The following is a 22,037-nucleotide window of genomic DNA, read 5'->3' on the forward strand; positions in this document are numbered from 1 at the left end:
GGTGGATTGATGGATAGACAAACAAACAGTTGATGGATTGATTGACAGATGAATGGGTGGATTGATGGATAGAAAAACAGATGATGGATTGATTGACAGATGAATGGGTGGATTGATGGATAGACAAAAAACAGATGATGGATTGATTGACAGATGAATGGGTGGATTGATGGATAGACAAACAAACAGTTGATGGATTGATTGACAGATGAATGGGTGGATTGATGGATAGACTAACAAACAGATGATGGATTGATTGACAGATGAATGGGTGGATTGATGGATAGACAAACAAACAGATGATGGATTGATTGACAGATGAATGGGTGGATTGATGGATAGACAAACAAACAGTTGATGGATTGATTGACAGATGAATGGGTGGATTGATGGATAGAAAAACAGATGATGGATTGATTGACAGATGAATGGGTGGATTGATGGATAGACAAACAAACAGTTGATGGATTGATTGACAGATGAATGGGTGGATTGATGGATAGACTAACAAACAGATGATGGATTGATTGACAGATGAATGGGTGGATTGATGGATAGACAAACAAACAGTTGATGGATTGATTGACAGATGAATGGGTGGATTGATGGATAGACAAAAAACAGATGATGGATTGATTGACAGATGAATGGGTGGATTGATGGATAGACAAACAAACAGATGATGGATTGATTGACAGATGAATGGGTGGATTGATGGATAGACAAACAAACAGTTGATGGATTGATTGACAGATGAATGGGTGGATTGATGGATAGAAAAACAGATGATGGATTGATTGACAGATGAATGGGTGGATTGATGGATAGACAAAAAACAGATGATGGATTGATTGACAGATGAATGGGTGGATTGATGGATAGACAAACAAACAGATGATGGATTGATTGACAGATGAATGGGTGGATTGATGGATAGACAAACAAACAGTTGATGGATTGATTGACAGATGAATGGGTGGATTGATGGATAGAAAAACAGATGATGGATTGATTGACAGATGAATGGGTGGATTGATGGATAGACAAAAAACAGATGATGGATTGATTGACAGATGAATGGGTGGATTGATGGATAGACAAACAAACAGTTGATGGATTGATTGACAGATGAATGGGTGGATTGATGGATAGACTAACAAACAGATGATGGATTGATTGACAGATGAATGGGTGGATTGATGGATAGACAAACAAACAGATGATGGATTGATTGACAGATGAATGGGTGGATTGATGGATAGACAAAAAACAGATGATGGATTGATTGACAGATGAATGGGTGGATTGATGGATAGACAAAAAACAGATGATGGATTGATTGACAGATGAATGGGTGGATTGATGGATAGACAAACAAACAGATGATGGATTGATTGACAGATGAATGGGTGGATTGATGGATAGACAAACAAACAGATGATGGATTGATTGACAGATGAATGGGTGGGTGGATTGATGGATAGACAAACAAACAGTTGATGGATTGATTGACAGATGAATGGGTGGATTGATGGATAGACTAACAAACAGATGATGGATTGATTGACAGATGAATGGGTGGATTGATGGATAGACAAACAAACAGATGATGGATTGATTGACAGATGAATGGGTGGATTGATGGATAGACAAACAAACAGTTGATGGATTGATTGACAGATGAATGGGTGGATTGATGGATAGAAAAACAGATGATGGATTGATTGACAGATGAATGGGTGGATTGATGGATAGACAAACAAACAGTTGATGGATTGATTGACAGATGAATGGGTGGATTGATGGATAGACAAACAAACAGTTGATGGATTGATTGACAGATGAATGGGTGGATTGATGGATAGAAAAACAGATGATGGATTGATTGACAGATGAATGGGTGGATTGATGGATAGACAAAAAACAGATGATGGATTGATTGACAGATGAATGGGTGGATTGATGGATAGACAAACAAACAGATGATGGATTGATTGACAGATGAATGGGTGGATTGATGGATAGACAAACAAACAGTTGATGGATTGATTGACAGATGAATGGGTGGATTGATGGATAGAAAAACAGATGATGGATTGATTGACAGATGAATGGGTGGATTGATGGATAGACAAAAAACAGATGATGGATTGATTGACAGATGAATGGGTGGATTGATGGATAGACAAACAAACAGTTGATGGATTGATTGACAGATGAATGGGTGGATTGATGGATAGACTAACAAACAGATGATGGATTGATTGACAGATGAATGGGTGGATTGATGGATAGACAAACAAACAGATGATGGATTGATTGACAGATGAATGGGTGGATTGATGGATAGACAAACAAACAGTTGATGGATTGATTGACAGATGAATGGGTGGATTGATGGATAGACAAAAAACAGATGATGGATTGATTGACAGATGAATGGGTGGATTGATGGATAGACAAAAAACAGATGATGGATTGATTGACAGATGAATGGGTGGATTGATGGATAGACAAACAAACAGATGATGGATTGATTGACAGATGAATGGGTGGGTGGATTGATGGATAGACAAACAAACAGTTGATGGATTGATTGACAGATGAATGGGTGGATTGATGGATAGACTAACAAACAGATGATGGATTGATTGACAGATGAATGGGTGGATTGATGGATAGACAAACAAACAGATGATGGATTGATTGACAGATGAATGGGTGGATTGATGGATAGACAAACAAACAGTTGATGGATTGATTGACAGATGAATGGGTGGATTGATGGATAGAAAAACAGATGATGGATTGATTGACAGATGAATGGGTGGATTGATGGATAGACAAACAAACAGTTGATGGATTGATTGACAGATGAATGGGTGGATTGATGGATAGACTAACAAACAGATGATGGATTGATTGACAGATGAATGGGTGGATTGATGGATAGACAAACAAACAGTTGATGGATTGATTGACAGATGAATGGGTGGATTGATGGATAGACTAACAAACAGATGATGGATTGATTGACAGATGAATGGGTGGATTGATGGATGGTCAAACAAATGATTGATTGACAGATGAATGGGTGGATTGATGGATAGACAAACAAACAGATGATGGATTGATTGACAGATGAATGGGTGGATTGATGGATGGTCAAACAAATGATTGATTGACAGATGAATGGGTGGATTGATGGATAGAAAAACAGATGATGGATTGATTGACAGATGAATGGGTGGATTGATGGATAGAAAACAGATGATGGATTGATTGACAGATGAATGGGTGGATCGATGGATGGACAAACAAATGATGGATTGATTGAAAGATGAATGGGTGGATTGATGGATGGAAAGACAGATGATGGATTGATGTAAGGATGGACAGATTGACAGGTGGATGAATGGACAGACAGACAGATGATGGATGGATGGATGGATGGACAGATGGATGGATAGATGGTAGATGAATGGATGGACATGTCTCGTGTCTCTCGCTTTGCGCAGGGTTTTCATGACAGATCTATTGCAGATTCAGCCGCTATGAAAATGTGACTGCGGCCGCAGGCTAGATATTATTGTTGACAGGCCAGTTTTGGCCTGCGGGCCGCCTGTTGCCGACCCCTGGTGTAGTGTTTGTGTTTTGACAGTGTTTTGTCATCTTTTCATCCATTTTTCTTCTTTCTTTCTGTGTGAAAGATGAAAGCAGTCTGAAGATGAATCATGTGGATCACATTCCTCAGACGCTGGCCAGCCACAGCCTCCTCCCATCAGACATTCGCACCCACAGCCAACATGGCGCCGATATGCTGCAACCAGACCCTCGCGACACCTTCTTTAACAGTAAGCCACTGTCTATTCACATCCTCTATCTACTCTTTACATCAAACACACACTCTCTCACTCTCTCGCTCTCTTTCTCTCCGTCTCTCTTTCTCATTGAAATTGATATGTCAGTATGCCTTATTGTCGTTCTGACTATAATCTCTACAGTTCCCATGATTGACCCCGCTCGTCTTGAGAATGTGCTGCCCTCGTGTCTTTACTCCCCGACATATGTGGTCAAAGACTTCCCCATCGCTCGCTATCAGGGACTTCAATTTGTGAGTTAAACAAATCTTTGTTGAAAAGTATGGATTTTTTGTAAAAATGTACAAGCACCTGTTGCTTTGACATAGCAGTGCACTTGCACTTCTTATGTAATTACTGCCCCCTTTTGGTTGAACAAAGTCATTGCAGTTTAACAGCTGTAATGTGTAGCGACATACCATTGTACTGTTTTACCAGTTTTGACAGCTACTCTTTTGGTGAAGTAGTTAAATACACTTTTAAGTCAATATTAAAATGTATCTAACTGCATTAAAGCTATTTGGGAACAGTGCTTAACAACACTGACCAAAACAATAATGATTTTAAATAGGATGACAGCATTACAAAAGATTGACAGTGCACACTAAATACCAGTAATACATAATAATATTTAAATTAATTCAGAAGTAATAACAAATAAAATCCCTTGATTAATACATCATGTGATCATACGTTTATTGTTGTATACTGCATGCTGTTTCACATTGGCTATGCTTACATGCACAAAATTTTGTCTGTCCGACTGCAGAATTTAATCCGTTTACGTAATCTTTAATCAGATTACGACAGTACAGTTTACATGTACCCTAAACATTGCAATCTGATTAAAATGTTCGTTTACATGTGCACTCTTTATAATCCGAACCAAACGTCTGCGGAACACAAAGCCAAGGTTGCCAGATTTGCGTATCAAAACCAGCCCAATGGACATTCAAAATTAACCCAAAAGCATCCCAATCACTATTCACAGCCCAAATTCTCGTAACTATTCAATTCAATTTTAGTGATATAACGCTTTTCATAATTTGTAATTGTTTCAAAGCAGCTTTACATAAAATGTACAGAAAATTCAACTGACAATATAATATAAGTAGCAAAATACAACTTTACAAGCGAGTGTATTAATAATAAACGGAAAATTTTCATCTTTAACCTGCAGGAAAAACAACTCGTATAAACTATTTAAAAGTAGCCTTGAAAAAGCAGAGGACTTGGCAACCAAGCGCACAGCATCTCTCGTCGAGTTCACGCTTTATCTTTGGATAAATGTACAAAGTCAAAGTTGAGTTGGAGAAAGTTGTACTTAAGAAGTTTTCAGGCAAAGAAAACACACTTTTCAAAAGGCTCTGCGTTATTTTATTGCTTTATGTAATGTTAAGAAAGGCGAAGCTGCAAAATGTACAGCGTGTGACCTCATTACCTTAATAATGCGTGTTGCCATTGCCTTGCTATTGCATGTTTCTGTGATACGCAAATAAGAGGTAAATATAAGACTTAAGCACAATTTCTCTGCGCATGTGCACAAGGTATTTTTGTATCCGATTTAGAAAATACTACGGTTCATGCATTTACATGCATACTTTTTTCCTGATGGTCGGATCACAGATCGGACTATGCCACCCCTTTCAATACGATATAATTTTTTTTTTGATTATTTGGTTGCATGTAAACGTACCTACTGTGAGCTCCTGATCTTTGACGGGTTATTAACAGGTTGTCTTGTCTGGTACATTGTCTTCAGGTGTACCTATCTTTCGTCTATCCAAATGACTTCACGCGCCTCACCCATATGGAGAAAGAGAACAAGTGTTTCTACAGAGAGTCGCCCATCTATCTGGAGAAGTACGCTTTGCTCCTCAATTGTATAGTGAAATAAACACTGTTTCAACCTAATGTGTAGATTTAAATATTAAGTCCATCTAATACAATGACAGGACATGCTTTTTTTGTTCTGCTTTGCTTAGCTTCTTAAAGGATTACCCCACTTTCATTAAAAAAATCCTGATAGTTTACTCAGCCCCATGTCATTCCAAGATGTTTATGTCTTTTTTTGTTTAGTCGAAAAGAAGTATTTTGAGGAAAACATTCCAGGATTTTTCTCCATATAGTGGACTTTATTGGAGTTTAGAGTTTCAATGCAGCTTCAAAGGGCTCTAAACGATCCCAAACGAGGCATAAGAGTCTTATCTAGCGAAACGATCACACTTTTCGCCAAGAAAAATAAAAAAAGGACTTTAAAACAACAACAACTCATCTTGCACTAGCCGTGTGACGCGCCAGCGCCCCCTTATGTATTACGTACGCTTGCCGAAAGGTCATGCGATACAAATGTGAAACGCCAACTTGCGGAACATTTTAAGCAATAAACTGACACAAAGACATTAATTAGTATCATTACACATACAAAAACGTCTGAACGGTCCTTTTTCTCCACACTTGTAAACACTGGAGCGGTAGTTTCGCACACGACATGCATGACCGTTCAACGTGATTGTGTAATACGTAAGGTCGCCCTGGCGCATCACACGGCTAGTGCAAGACAAGAAGTAAAAAAATTTTTTGAGTGTTTAACCCATAATAGAGGTGTTTAAATCATATGGATACCCTCAATTACTTATGGTTGCTGGATTTAAAAAAGATTGATGGTGGAGAAGTTCTCTCTCTGTCTCTCTCTCTCTTTCTTTGACAGGTTTGGCTTCTATAAATACATGAAGATGGATGAGGAAGAGGACGACAGACCTTTCTTCTTCCCAAATCCGGATGGTGTGTGTGTTTGTGATCAGTGATCCAGAGGAGAAATAACACTTGATTAGTGCACTGTTCACTCAAGAAATACTTTATTGAAACATCACAGACGTATTCATCAGGAGATAATGGCTTTGGGTTGGAGCCAGAAATTAAATTGTGTTTATTTTCATGGGGATGAGGGCTATTTACACCCAGAGTGATGGTACAACATCAAAATAAATAAATAACACGCACAAAAAAACAACAAATATGAAACAAAATAAACAATGAATTTGCATCGAGAGTGACGTGAAAAGGCAATCAAGCCAATCACAAAGTTGAAACTGATCTGAAAAAATATACATACACTCACCTAAAGGATTATTAGGAACACCATACTAATACTGTCTTTGACCCCCTTTCGCCTTCAGAACTGCCTTAATTCTACGTGGCATTGATTCAATAAGGTGCTGAAAGCATTCTTTAGAAATGTTGGCACATATTGATAGGATAGCATCTTGCAGTTGATGGAGATTTGCGGGATGCACATCCAGGACACAAAGCTCCCGTTCCACCACATCCCAAAGATGCTCTATTGGGTTGAGATCTGGTGACTGTGGGGGCCATTTTAGTACAGTGAACTCATTGTCATGTTCAAGAAACCAATTTGAAATTATTTGAGCTTTGTGACATGGTACATTATCCTGCTGGAAGTAGCCATCAGAGGATGGGCACATGGTGGTCATAAAGGGATGGACATGGTCATAAACAATGCTCAGGTAGGCCGTGGCATTTAAACGATGCCCAATTGGCACTAAGGGGCCTACAGTGTGCCAAGAAAACATTCCCACACCATTGCATTAATGAAAAATTGAACAGTTGTTCCTTATAATCCTTTAGGTGAGCTCTATCTGTTATTGTTCAAAATACTAGTCAGACCCCACATTTGTTTATGAATCTGCTATGAATTTTTTTGTGTGTGTGGTATTTTGTAGATTTTCTTGAAGAAGAAGAAGGGGCGGAGCCAGACGATGAAGCACAAGTTGTTGGCACCCAGTCCACAAAGAAGATTTCCCCTCCCAGCCAATCAAGTCACACCTTAAGTCCCTCCCACAAGTCAGTTCCCACAATGCCAGACGAAGAAGACATAGATCCAGACAGTCTAGCTCTGAGGAGAGAGCAAAGACGCTTTTACACGAAAGATAGTCAGGTGGGCGACGCTCAACCAAAAGATTTAGATGAAGAAGCTCTTGACCAGCAAGCTAAGACAGGGTCGACAAAAAGTGAAAACGCGGTACGAGGTCGGTCCCTCACATGGATTCAAAGAGACCATCAGGACTCCCAAGACCATTCACCCAAAATAAGCCGCTCGGCTTTGTTGTTTCCACAAAAATCGTCTTTGGTAGCCCTCAATAGCCGTGCTAAGCAAATCCTTGGCAATCCCGCCCACATTATTCGTTCCCAAGGTACGAACAGCCACACCAACAAGGAGCGTAAGAAGGAGGACAATAAGATCTATATTACCAGACCTCGTCCGGCTAAGGAGAAGCAAAGTCCCATTTCACGCCAGCCCAAAGAGGTCTTCCCCGGAGTCTTCTTGTACCAAAATGGCAAAACTACAAAGCTGGTAAACCTCAGTGCCAAACCAAAACTTAGCAAAGGAGCTCTGCGTGCATCCCAGATATTTGCTCGGGAAAACAAGGTTCCTCCAGTAGGCACCAACGTCAGCAGGCCAGCAGAAAACTCTGTGCCGAGTCGATTCGATAAAAAGATTCGAGGTGTCTTGGAGAAACAACATCATCCTTCAAGGGTCATTACAACCCCTCAAGCACCTCCTACCCCAACCCCACCACCTGCTAATTCCTCCTCGAACGTTCTTCCGACCGAGCCTCTTCGCGTCACTTCCTACTTGCACACGTCCGAGATCACGGAGTCCCAGCAGCAGCATCCAGAGACGGATCAGGAACGGGAGGAGGAGGGAGGCCTGTCGGAGTACAGCTACGAGGATGTAGAGCCACGCCCGGGGTGGGCGGAGGAGGCCATTAATTGGCAAAGGACGTTTTCCGTCAACAGCATGGACTTTGAGACCCTACGCTCGGATTGGAATGATCTACGGTGCAACGTGTCGGGAAACCTGCAGTTACCCGAAAATGAAGTAGTGGACGTTTTAGCGCAATACATGGAGAAACTTAACGAACGCAATGGAGGGTGAGGAGCGCGTTTTTCTGTGCACGTCGAATGTTGCTGTGTATTGAAAGAGTCGAGCGCTTAAGTTAGCTGCGAAATATATCGCAATGTACCGACCAAATACTGGTATTCACACAATTTTATTTTCACTATTAGTTCATCTGTAGTTTAGTTTTTCTCAAAGTATTGATGTAAAATGTTACACTCGATTCTCGCTCTGCCGACCATTCACGTTTTATTATTCTCGCTTTTTCGCAGGATCTACACTCTCCTCCGGATCATAAACGTAGAGAAGCGACGCGACTCCGCTCGCGGTAACCGTTACCTCATTGAGCTGGAGCTGATGGAGAGAGGTCGTAAAGTGGTCCGTCTGTCCGAGTACATCTACATGCTGATGCACCGCGGGCGGGTGAAAGACAGTCTGGAGAACGTGGAAGGGGCGACTGCATCATCCCCTTCCTCCCCGGTCGCCAGCTCACCTACACCCTCTCATACGCCCACCCAAGGGGCTCACGGCACTCCACAGTGGGGTACAGTGTATGCCAAACCCCTGCTTTGCCAGCCAGTGATGCTACAGTGGAAAAAAGATGTCATGGTACATTTTGTAGTGCCAGGTAAGTGATGTCATGTAGGGCTGATATGTCCAGAAGTAAACACAAGTAAAGATGGGCATGTTTTTGACAACCAAGCCAGGATGCTACCTGACGTTACATTGACTTATTTGTCCATATGTTTCGTCTAGTTAAGAACCAAGCCAGATGGGTTCAGCAGTTCATTTCAGACATGGAGCTCCTACACCGTGAGACCAAGGACAAGAATTTCAACATCATCATCGTGGATTTCCAGAGTGAAGACATGGATGTGGAACAGGCACTTAGAGAAAGCTCAGTTCCACGGTACACACCTCCATTCATACATGATAATAAATATAAATTATTAGATATATAGGTAACACTTTACAATAAAGCTAGAAGTATAGTTCATGTAACGCAAATTTCGTCATTGAAATAGTGTGCGCGCACTGCCGGATTTTTGTAACCCCGTGTACTTTGTACATGTAGGTCGCGCATGCGCGAACAGTCTAGGACATGCATTGCATACATGCGTCAAACGTCTGTGTACAGGTACGACTCAAATAAACTGCTTTGCAAGGCTTTGCATTCGACCGTGTGCTTACATTTGTTGCATTACCCCCCCAGTCACATTAGCTACAAGCGACAGAGACAGAGCGACAGGCTACTATTCATTTTCAATGGAAGTGGCCGTTTGCCAGCAACAAGCGACGAGCTCGCCGCTGCGCGAGCAAGGCGGGGCCAAAATAGACAAGCAGGCTATTTTATGCAAATGATGAGCGATGCGACAAAGCGACTGCCAATCGGAGTGAAGAAGCAGTAGGTCTGTGGTCGAGTCTGAGAAAATAATTCAAGATGGCGGAAAATGCGTATTTATGTATATATCTGATAAGTTTGGCATTTTATCTCATATATTTTGTTACTTTTATAGAGAAATAAACACTTTTAAATCCAAAAACACCGTTCTTGTAACTTAAAAATACCTCTAAAGTGACTTTTGATACCGCTTTTAGAAACTAGCCAAGAAACTCCCATCAAGCGAGTGCGTGTCGCTCGGTGTCGTTCACTTTTGTAGCTAATGTGACTGTAGGGTTAGCTAAAATTATCTAACTATGAACAATACATTTACAGCATTTATATATTAGTTTTCTGCATTTAATAAAACATTTATAAACTGTTAACATTAGTTAATGCACCATGAATAAACATGAACAATCGTATTTAATAAACTAACATTAACCAGTAGAGCTGGGCAAATCGATTTTTCGATTAATCGTTTTTTAAGACGTGGTCGATTTAAAATCGATTCTCAAAGAGCAAAATCGATTTTTTTCCTATTTATTTCCGCAAACATTGAACGGAGGTATGGAAGCATTTTAGATTTCGCAAGCAAGATGTGTTGTGGCTTTTAATTTCTTTTTATTAATTACCCACTTGTAAACTGCTGTTCACTGTTCTTTTTTATTAATATAGTATGTGTATTAAATCTATATTCTTTGAGTTGAATTGAGAATCGAGTATAAAAACCTACCTGAGAACCGGAATCGAAAATTGAATCGAGAAACGAAATTGAATCGATTTGATAGCTTGTGAATCGAAATCGCATCGATCTGGAACATCTGAATCGATACCCAGCCCTATTAACCAGTCCCTCCAGAAAAAGGTGATTATGCGATCGCATGATTCAATGCATAATTCAGCCAAAGTCCGCATATTTATGCGGCGGACGATTTTTTTTTAAACGCAGCACTTTCGCCGCATAAACTGCAGATTTCTATGTGCAAAATATGCGGGGCTTGCATGATTTTATAATCCCCACATTTTCGTAGCAAAAAGTCATATATATCTTAGCAGAAAGCTGAAAAATGTAGCATTTACTTCACACAAGCACAGCCATTGGAACGCTATGAAGTGACGTAATTATGCGACGTGATCATCAACGAAAAGCTGCAAACAGTTTTTGCAAGTTCCCGCATTTTTCAGAGTTCTTGCAATTTCATTGCATAAATATCCCGCATATTTATGCAATGAAATTGCGAGAACTCTGAAAAATATTATTCCATCGCATTTTTTAACAAAACGTGCCACAAGATAAAGGATTTTTGGCCGCCACAATCACAAAAAACTCTTTTCTGGAAGGACTGATTAATCAAGATTAATAAATGATGAGCAACTATATTCCTCATTGTTAGTTTATGTTAGCTTATGCATTTACTAATTTTAAAAAATGTAACTTTATTGTAAAGTGTTGCTGATGTTTATATAGCTTTATATAATATATAAATATAAAAGCGTATTGCTGGTGTTGAATTTGTTTCTTTTTCTTTATATTAAGATTTGGAAATGTATAATCTTTATCTTTGGATTGTATTGAAGATGGTTTGAGTAAAATTCCTGTTTTTTTTGCAACAGATACGAGTATCTAAAAAGAGAGGGAAACTTTGAACGTTCTGCTGGGTTACAGATCGGTGTGGACACCATAGAGGTACAAAAACACTTGTGCTAGTTATGTTTTACAGATTTAATTTATGTATTATACCTCAACTGATAGATTGATAGTAGTAAGAATACCAAAGTAATGCGTTTTACTTTAGCAATGCATTTCCCAGGTTATGCATATGGGTCAATGACAACATGCATATTTTTGTGTTCAGAGGCATTATGTGCTATAAAAATAACTGATACATTTGTGCCACTTTATTCTATAAAACCTATTTAGTTTAAATACATTTTCAGTATTTTTTTATTGTACATTTTTGTTTTGGTATCTTAAACTTGTAAAAAGGGCATGTGGGGCATTGTCCGTACAAATTAGCAGTTTAAGGCAAGCAATAAAATTATTTTCAAAACCTTTCCTATAAACAAACTTCAGGAATATCAGTAGTTTTTGTCCAACAATTTGCATGTTCTGCAATGTCAAGGTAGTACAACCGCAATCATGGGCCTTTTATTAACAAGTATAAACAGTAAACATGATATCACATCATGCATTGAACCTCAGGTGCTCTTTATGGCTAAATGAAAACTTTGTAGATTTTTCTGAAATAACAAATAGCTACTTTAATGTAATGGGTAGGCTGGTACACCTTCGGTGTCAGGTGGTACAACCAATGTAAAACTAGAAAAATGCCATTTTATCAAACACACTTTAATTGTATTTGAAAAGTATATTTAAGATTTTGATATCACAGGCATAAGCTTATACCAGCATCCAAGCAAAACTCTGTTAATTGTAAATTCATTGCAGAGGTCAGGTGGTGCAACCAGAAAGTCTTTACTAAAGGGCCGATTGCTATAAATGCCCTTAAAGGACAAGTTCGGTATTTTAGACTTAAAGCCCTGTTTTCAGATTGTTTATGGTCAAATAGAATGGTTTTGACTGAAATTTCGACATATGCGGCTGCCCCGAGAATTTTGTGTGTTTGTGTTTCACCTCAAACCTCTACAATGGGTTTAATGGTGCACTGGAACAATCCTTCCTAAAATGCATTAAACTTTCGTTTACAAAGACGTGAAATTCACCGAGTGGTCAGGGGTGTTCACTGATATGCTCACACAAAAATCGCTGCAAAATACGCATTCCAACAGGTTTTATCGTAGTTTTTGCCAACTCCATTGACTTGTATTAGATGTCCTGTGAGGTACGGTATTACTCCGCGCCGGGAACTTTGTTTCTATTCTTGCAATTGGCAATGGCGGATTAGCGCCACCACCTGGGCTGGAGTGTTTATTATTCAAGCTCTAAGCGGAAGAATGTACGGGTGTGAGGCGTTTGGAAAAATAGGTCCACAAGTTAACAACGAATGTTAAAACAGCTGTTGGAAAGCATCTTTTGCAGCGATTTTTGTGTGAGCATATCAGTGAACACCCCTGACCACTCGGTGAGTTTCACGTCTTTGTAAACGAAAGTTTAATGCATTTTAGAAAGGATTGTTCCAGTGCACCTATAAACCCATTGTAGAGGTGTGAGGTGAAACACAAAAATCCGAAAATTCTCAGGGCAGCCGCATATGTCGAAATTTCAGTCAAAACCATTCTATTTCACCATAAACAATCTGAAAACAGGGCTTTAAGTCTAAAATACCGAACTTGTCCTTAAAGAAATAAAAATTTTCAAGAAAAATAATTTTAATTACCTAATAATTAAGCTTATAGTTTTAGTTTTTTTTATTCAAGCTAAGGCTGTCTATAATTGCTATTATACTCTTTTTTTAATTTTTGTTCTTAAATGTATACTTTTATAGTCAAATGTTAGTTTTATTGTAAAGTTTCAAACTATTTTGAGGATTATAATTTTAAATGCTACTATCAAATAAACTATCATGATACAGGAGCGCATGAAAACTTATCTGGCAAATGCACAATGGTTGTACCACCTGACATTTCTTTAAATGAGCATTTCTAAGAAAATAATAAAAATTCATGTTGTTCAACAATCAACACTTTTTAAACACATTGATTTAAAAAAATATGTTTTTCATAAGAAGATATTCAGTTAGAACGATTGCCTGATGATTTTATTTTTATGCCGACATCAGCATTGTTTTAGTGCTAACTAAATGGATTACGCAAATGAGATGCACAGAATTATGTAATAGTAATAACCAGGTGCATAATGGATGCATTCAATAATAAAACACATTTACAAAAATAAGTATTGTTTGCACTGAAAATGACTTCATTTCTACACTCACAGCTCTAAATACCAGCGCTGTTTAACCTGAATATATTGTGCTCTTCTGTAATTTGTAATTATGAGTTTGACAAATGGTTTTAGTACAGAGACATTTATCATTACAGCGATTCCCATACGATGTTACAGCACGAATGACCCAGTTTTCCATGCAAGGATTTAACTTTAAACCTCAACACAATAAGGCTGATTATCAAAGATGAAACCCAGATGAGGTTTAATCTGTTTATAGGGATCCTCAGGTGATTCTGTGTTCAAGCTACGAGTAAAAAGATAACGTTAGATAAGCATAATGCTTAGGATGAGTAATATTTACATTAGCTTTACGCATTGGGTAGATCCTTTTATCCAAAGCATCGCATGATGCTTCAGTGTCTTTTTCTAAGTATAAATTAAACCTATGGCCTTTGTGTTGCTATGCTGTACTAGTTGAGCTACAGAATCTTTGACTATATTTTATCCGTATGTGCATTTTCTGGGAATTAAACCCATGACCTTGCTAGCCAATGGGCTGAGATTTGGGAAAGCTCCAAAGTTATTTTGTTTATGCTTACATGTGCGTGGTGTGTAATTTTACTTACAGGACCGTCACAGTATAGTGTTTCTGTGTGACCTGCACATTCATTTTCCTCTGAACATACTGGAGAGCGTCAGGAAACACTGTGTCGAGGGGAAACTGGCCTTTGCTCCTATAGTCATGAGACTGGGCTGTGGAAGTTCACCATATGAGCCTGATGGTAACACACACACACACACAAGGTTAAAAAAACTTTCACAAGAGTGACCTAGCCAAGAAATCAGCAACAAGAAACAAATATACAAATTTACAAAGACACGATAAACACAAATCAAGTAACGAATCACTTTGGAAAAGCTAAGAGACAAGTGAGATGGCGTTATACCTCGATTAGATAAAACAATAGTGATTAAACTTCTTTGAGTATACAAAGATACTTCACATACACTTTATCAAGACCATAAATCACTGAGCTAAATCATTACACTACTTATCCTAAAACACTTATCTTAACGCCTGTATAAATAATGCAATGTAAAGGTATGCATGTAATGCATCGTAAAGTATGTTTTATAATGCATTACAGCATGGGTCTTCAACCTGGGGTCCGCGGCCCCCAGGGGGCCGTGACGGAACTGCAGGGGGTCCGCCAAATGATCTTTAACGACAAGCTATTTTTTGCTTAAAACGTAAAATATATGTACAAAACGTTACATGTCACCTTTAAGTTGTGCACGTGCGTGGCCGCATAGGTTTGAAGGCGCGCGTTCAGTTTAGCCAGCGGACCAGAATAAAATATCTAAAGATTATAAATGTCAGGAAGCAGCAGTAGCGACAGAAAAGTCATCATAAAACAGGTAAAGCTTATGTGTGTCTTTCTTTCAGAATGTCATTTTAGAATCAGTGCGACATGTTGTCTCATCTATATTTCTGAACTTGGATGGCTGTTTCATGCGCTAATTCAACAGGCAAATGACACCACACCGCGTCTGCATTTTAAACTGTGACAAAACTATCGCTCGCATTTAAAAATAAATGAAACGCGCGCTGTGATGGTGCTTTGTGCAAGATTCATAGTCAGGTTGAAATCCGCCTCTCAAAAAGTTTCCCCAAAGAGATGCGCTCGGACTCGTTGCATGTTGTTCTCCTGAGTCTGATATGAAGCTATACAGAAAAAAACCTGCGTTACTTAAACTCGTGACAATGATGATACACGAGAAAGGCATCAGACCTCAGAATTATAAAGTAGCACAACCTCTATCCCCACCTGAATAGACAGTCTTTGTGCCATTCACCATGATCAGTCTTCTTTATAAACCGAAAGCCCTTGTCAAATTCACAGTAAAATGAAAATATATTACACTGCAAATACCTTAAAATAATATTATTTATTATTATTATTATATTAATATAAAAACTAAATCTACTTTAACAAAAAATGTATGCATGTTTATATAGTATGGCTGTGTGACAATATGGTTTGTTTCTATTTATAAAACAGTTCCAGTCCTTGATTCTGATTGGTCATCAGTTGTACTCCACTTTTGCGTTGTGCCTAATACGAAAAGGCAGCCTCTCGTACCTTACTGCTTACTTAAATATCTCTGTTTTACACATTTAGTATTAGGGGGTCCCTGCTCCATGCCTCTCTTATCTAAGGGGTCCCCGACCCAAAAAACGTTGAAGACCACTGCATTACAGTCATTAGATATGAAGTCAATCTATCAATCAATAAAATGAGAGTGTATATATACAAGTGTATATTTAAGTGCAAAAATAAACCCCCTTTGTACTCATTCCCCGCCAGCATTTTTTTTTTGCAAAAAGCTTAAATAATTGCATTTTTGTAAAGGAATTTTGTTAGAGATCAGATTCAGAACGATTATCAAAACATACACAGAGTTATAAATGTTGAAAAATTTATTTTAACTTCAATTTTTTTAATTGCCCATCTAGTGGATAATATCGGAATTACAGATTACTGTAAAAACATGTCAGGAAAGCAACATTGTCAGGGAAATGTTTTCTCTTAAAGGGTTAGTTCGGCCAAAAATGATATTAAACCTATGATTTACTCACCCCCAAGCTGTCCGAGTTGCATATGTCCATCGTTTTTCAGACAAACACATTTTCGGATATTTTAGAAAATGTTTTAGATCTTTCAGTTGATTAAATGTAATGTTAAGTCCAAAAAAGTGCGTCCATCCTTCACAAATTAAATCCAAACGGCTCCAGGATGATAAACAAAGGTCTTCTGAGGGTAATCCGTGCGGTGTTGTTGTAGAAATATCCATATTTAAAACTTTATTAACGAAAATAAATACCTTCCGGTAGCGCCGCCATCTTAGTCGCGTCCGCATTCAGGATGAGAGCTTACGCAGCCTACAAAGGGTACTCTGCTGCTGCTCTGTGCCCCCGCCCTCCGAATTTGTCATACGTCACTAAGAAAAGTGCGTACACTACGCTGATACTCTCTCCTGAATACAGAGGAGTCTAAGATGGCGGCGCTACCGGAAGGTAGTTATTTTCGTTAATAAAGTTTTAAATATGGATATTTCTACAACAACACCGCGCGGATTACCCTCAGAAGACCTTTGTTTATCATCCTGGAGCCATTTGGATTTAATTTGTGAAGGATGGACGCACTTTTTTTGGACTTGAAGGTCGTGGACCCCGTAACATTACATTTAATCAATTGAAAGATCTAAAACATTTTCTAAAATATCCAAAAATGTGTTTGTCTGAAAAACGATGGACATATGCAACTCAGAAGTAAATCATGGGTTTAATATCATTTTTGGCCGAACTATCCCTTTAATTGACGAGATAACTTGTTAATGGCGGGGAAAGAGTTAATTAGCCTACATTTTATTCATGATTGTTAAAATCTATTCTGAAGGTGTATGCTTAAATGGTTGAAATTTGATTTTATATGTAATATTAAATAAAATTATTTATTAAAACTTTTTTTTTAATTGGTGTAATATAAAAACAATATAAATAAAAATCAAGAAGTGACCTTAATAGGCCTATTCCTCTCTATGACGTTGCACTAATGAAATCCATCTCTCTATGACTGTAGGTTACTGGGAGGTGAACGGATTCGGGCTGTTTGGTATTTATAAGTCAGATTTTGATAAGATTGGTGGAATGAATACAGAGGAGTTTAAAGACCGCTGGGGCGGAGAAGACTGGGAACTGCTGGACAGGTACACAAGGGTTTAATATGAGTATGCATGCTTTATTTTGAAGTATTTGGATGTCATGTTTATGAGTTTTTGGCAGTATGATAAGAAATTACGGTTTCATGATGTTGTTGTATTGCCATTGCAACAATAAAATGTTTTATTATCAAATGTCTGCGTATATAAACTTTTCAACTGGACAATACATTTGATTTTTAGGCAACATACAACAGGTAAGAATAAAGTAAATCAGTAACTTTTGCATCTCTGTTTGAAACATAAAATTGCATAAAATTGAGGAAGAACAAACCTTATGGACATGACATTTCTCCGTTATGGGTGTGACAATTCTGAAATGTGCACTTACTTACCTTTGGAAAATAAAAATACAAACATTGATTTTACAAATATTGACATCTGTGACCCTGGACCACATTTTGGAGACAGATTTTTTGTTGCATTTACTGATTTTCTTTCATTTTTAACGGATAAAGTTGTGGATTGCATCTTTTTTTGTTTTATTTCAGAGTACTACAGAACGGTTTGGAGGTGGAGCGATTAAGACTGAGAAACTTCTTTCACTATTATCATTCAAAGAGAGGAATGTGGAACTCACAGTCCAGCAAAACTCCTAAAGGATAAAACTTCATGCACTTCATACAAACTCGGCTCATTGCCAACAACAGGCACCTTTAAGGGCCACACCGTCGTGTCTTGGGGGCTCCTCAATGTGAGCTCCACATCTTAAAAGAAGACATCCGGTTGATTTAATGTCAGAAAGCTGCTGTCCAAACTAAAAGACGGATCACGGCGGATTAAGAGACTTTGGATTTGTACTGTATGTATTTCACTGTTGGGTCCGTGAAGATATTTTACTGGAATGGTGCTGGGTGAAATTTACTCGACGTTAGCGACTCAGGCACTTTGGATGGCGTATATATGGTTTGCACTTGAGGTGAAATATTACTGTAAATGTCACTTATGGTTCAGGCCGCTGAATTGAACTGATATACGGTGACTCCTGCTGTGAAAGAAATTGATTTGGGAGGAAGTGGGCGTGGCCTCTCAAAAGTCCTGCTGATTCACAGCTGTACACGACTAGACCCAGAGCGGCCTGCAGAGTAACAAAATTAAAGCTGTACGTCTTCGTATTTGTCTGTGTCTGCTGTCGAGAGCTGCTGCTTTTCTTCATCACGGATGGATTTGAATAAAGGTTTTAATGCAAAAGACATCTGATGCTAAGCCAGATGACGGCGAGACTCGGATGGCTGTTTTAAGTCTGGACTTATTTGCGGTATCCTTTTTTATAGACTTGAACTGTAGGAAAAGATGTTGTCCCAAAGCTGTGTGCCTTTCTTTGATGTTTTTAACAGGACAGTCCTCTTTACAGGGTTAGGAAGTAGGTCTATAGTAGTCTGAAAGTCCCTTTTTAAAACAATAACAAATCATTAGAAACTGGCTATTATTATTATTATTATTATTATTTGGTCCTTTTAGTTTCATTTAATGCACTTTTCCTGATATTATTATTTTTTTTTTTAAATAAGTAGACTTGACACGTTTATACACTGACATGGGCAGCTCAGGTGTTTTTTTCTGCTGTATCACGCAAACAAGCTAATAACATCTTTTAATGTGTTTACAAACTGATGTATTACAATTTTGTGGTGTTTTTGATGTCATATCAGAAATGCAGACAGTTGTCGGCCCAACTTTTGTGATTTACAAACTGATTTGAAAGGATCTTTTCCCTTTCCCTTTTTTGGTCAGACTGCCTATTTAAAATAAACCAAGAACAGGATATTAATACAGGGATCTGCATTACAAGGTAATTTCTGTGAAATTGTTGTGTAGAAATTTTTCAGAATGTTTTCGTTATCTATATATAATTTTTTTTCTTTTAACTTTTTCTGAAAAGAATAAAGTTTAAACCTGAAGCATCTCACTGACTTTATATACTTTATTACATATATTGATCAATAAAAAATAAATAAATATATATATATGTATATATATATATATAGAGAGAGAGAGAGAGAGAGAGAGTTCATGTCATCTAATAAGCTTGTGGATTGCATTAAAACAACAATACTGCAAAAAATGATTTTCAAGAAAAAAAATTCTTAGTATTCTTGTCTTGTTTTCAGTAAAAATATCTAAAAATTCGTAACAAAAAATCTTGAAAATTTTGAAAATCTTGAAAACAAAAAGCATCTTAATTTAAGAATTTTTAGATATTTTTACTGAAAACAAGACAAAAATACTATTAAAAAAAATCAAAAAATGATTTTCAAGAAAATAATTTCTTTATATTTTTGTCTTGTTTTCAGCAAAAATATCTAAGAATTCTTAAATTAAGATGCTTTTTTCTTGATGAGCAAAATGACCTAAGAAAATAAGTCTAGAATTTAGACCAAAAATATCCAATTTAAGTGATTTTGTGCATAAAACAAGCAAAAAAAATCTGCCAATGGGGAAAGCATAAAAATCTTGAACATTTTCTTAAACACTAAATTCAAGAAAAATTTGCTTTCCCCATTGGCAGATTTTTTTGCTTGTCTTATGCACAAAATCACTTAAATTTTTATATTTTTGGTCTAAAAACTAGACTTATTTTCTTAAGTCGTTTTGCTCATCAAGAAAAAGCATCTTCATTTAAGAATTTTTAGATATTTTTACTGAAAACAAGACAAAAATACTAAGACATTTTTTTCTTGAGAATCATTTTTTGCAGTGTACTTGTGTGCATTTTGAGGCAAAACAAAGGGCACTGATGTATTTTAAGATACTGCAAGTTGTTTTCAATTTGGACAGCTATTAAATTTACCGCTCCAAAGGGTTTCCCAGACAGGGATTAGACTAGTCCTAAAAACATCTTGCACTGACATATCTTAAAATACATCAATGCACTTTATTTTGTTGCCTGAAAATGCACATAATAAGGTTTTTAGTAAGCATGTTTGTTAAAACTAGTTATATTTCCTAATTAAACTAAGGCCTAGTACTGGTTTAAGATAATCTATGTCCGGGAAACCACCCTAAACTGTTTAAATGCACTTTATGTCGATTTTAAAAGTTTCTCATCACTGGTCCAGAGTCCACTGGGTGCCTAAAGACTTTTATTATTTAAAATAAGATGCAAAACAGATGAAAAGTAAAGCTTTAAAATAAGCTTCATTTACACTTCAAAAAATGATTTTCAGGAAAAAAAATTCTTAAAAATTTGCTTACCCCATTGGCAGATTTTTTTGCTTGTTTTATGCACAAAATCACTTAAATTGATATTTTTGGTCCAAAAACTAGACTTATTTTCTTGGGTCATTTTGCTCATCAAGAAAAAGCATCTTAATTTAAGAATTTTTTGATATTTTTACTGAAAACAAGACAAAAATACTAAGAATTTTTTTTCTTGAAATCATTTTTTGCAGTGTATAAATCAAGGTATTATTAGTGTTTTTGGAATTATTTTTATAACAAATAAATGCCTACACAGCATGTGACAAATGCATACAATGTGTGCAAGTGTAATATTGTTCACATACAGATTTCCGTCGCTAGAGGGCGCTTTAATACCAACTTACTTCTAATGTGAAGGCACATGCATGCTCCAGATAAGTTAAAACTCCACTTTTATAGGTTTTATACATAATATCAAACCCACTTCTTAGATCTGTATAGTAAAGTAATAAACACGAGGCTGTTTTAATGTTTAATCTGACTGTAGGATTTACAACTGCAGTTCAGGGTTGTCTGTCTCTAACACTTTTATCTCTATCAGTGTTATGGTAATGTGAATGAACAAACAGTGATGCATTGGGTTTACTGTATATTTACTCATCATAGGGAGTAACTGAGAGCAAAGTCTTGCTCTTAAAGTAAATATGATCATGTGTTGTTTGACTTGAGACATTATGTAATGTTGACATTGAGCACAAACTTGCCCCACCCATATGTTTTGTTCTGAGTTATGTCTTTTTTTTCTAAGTAGTAATAATATGTTTCCACCTTTACTTATTAATACACTATTACTATCTATTATGTCTGGTACAGAAAGTATCATGATAATAGTGTTGTAAAATCAAACAAGAAGACACAATGGCTGTTTTATCATCACAAACACGCACACACACAGCGCTCAAGATAAGACAATAGTGTGTGTAGGCCTATCTCTCAGACTAAAACAATTAATGTTAATTCCTTTAGATAAGATAAAGACAGTAATAGGTGCAGACACTCATTTTAATACAGTACTTTATTAATATACAGGGGTATTTT

General features: G+C 37.3%; 1 protein-coding gene across 2 annotated transcripts in view; it reads left to right on the top strand.

Annotated features, from left to right (window-relative positions):
- b4galnt4a (beta-1,4-N-acetyl-galactosaminyl transferase 4a) overlaps positions 1 to 19,704 on the top strand; it is a 174,135-nt gene extending 154,431 nt beyond the window's left edge. For both annotated transcript variants that reach the window (XM_065277535.2, XM_065277534.1), the window contains exons 10-20: positions 3,711 to 3,854; positions 4,005 to 4,114; positions 5,623 to 5,723; positions 6,571 to 6,644; positions 7,604 to 8,816; positions 9,054 to 9,409; positions 9,538 to 9,691; positions 11,780 to 11,852; positions 14,644 to 14,797; positions 17,660 to 17,786; positions 18,290 to 19,704. In XM_065277535.2, the coding sequence (XP_065133607.1) occupies positions 3,711 to 3,854; positions 4,005 to 4,114; positions 5,623 to 5,723; positions 6,571 to 6,644; positions 7,604 to 8,816; positions 9,054 to 9,409; positions 9,538 to 9,691; positions 11,780 to 11,852; positions 14,644 to 14,797; positions 17,660 to 17,786; positions 18,290 to 18,404 (2,621 nt within the window). In that variant the 3' untranslated portion in view covers positions 18,405 to 19,704. The remainder of the gene's footprint in view (positions 1 to 3,710; positions 3,855 to 4,004; positions 4,115 to 5,622; positions 5,724 to 6,570; positions 6,645 to 7,603; positions 8,817 to 9,053; positions 9,410 to 9,537; positions 9,692 to 11,779; positions 11,853 to 14,643; positions 14,798 to 17,659; positions 17,787 to 18,289) is intronic.
- The last annotated feature ends 2,333 nt before the right edge of the window (positions 19,705 to 22,037 follow it).

Source organism: Paramisgurnus dabryanus, chromosome 23 (genome assembly GCF_030506205.2).
Source record: "Paramisgurnus dabryanus chromosome 23, PD_genome_1.1, whole genome shotgun sequence".
Taxonomy (NCBI): Eukaryota; Metazoa; Chordata; class Actinopteri; order Cypriniformes; family Cobitidae; genus Paramisgurnus; species Paramisgurnus dabryanus.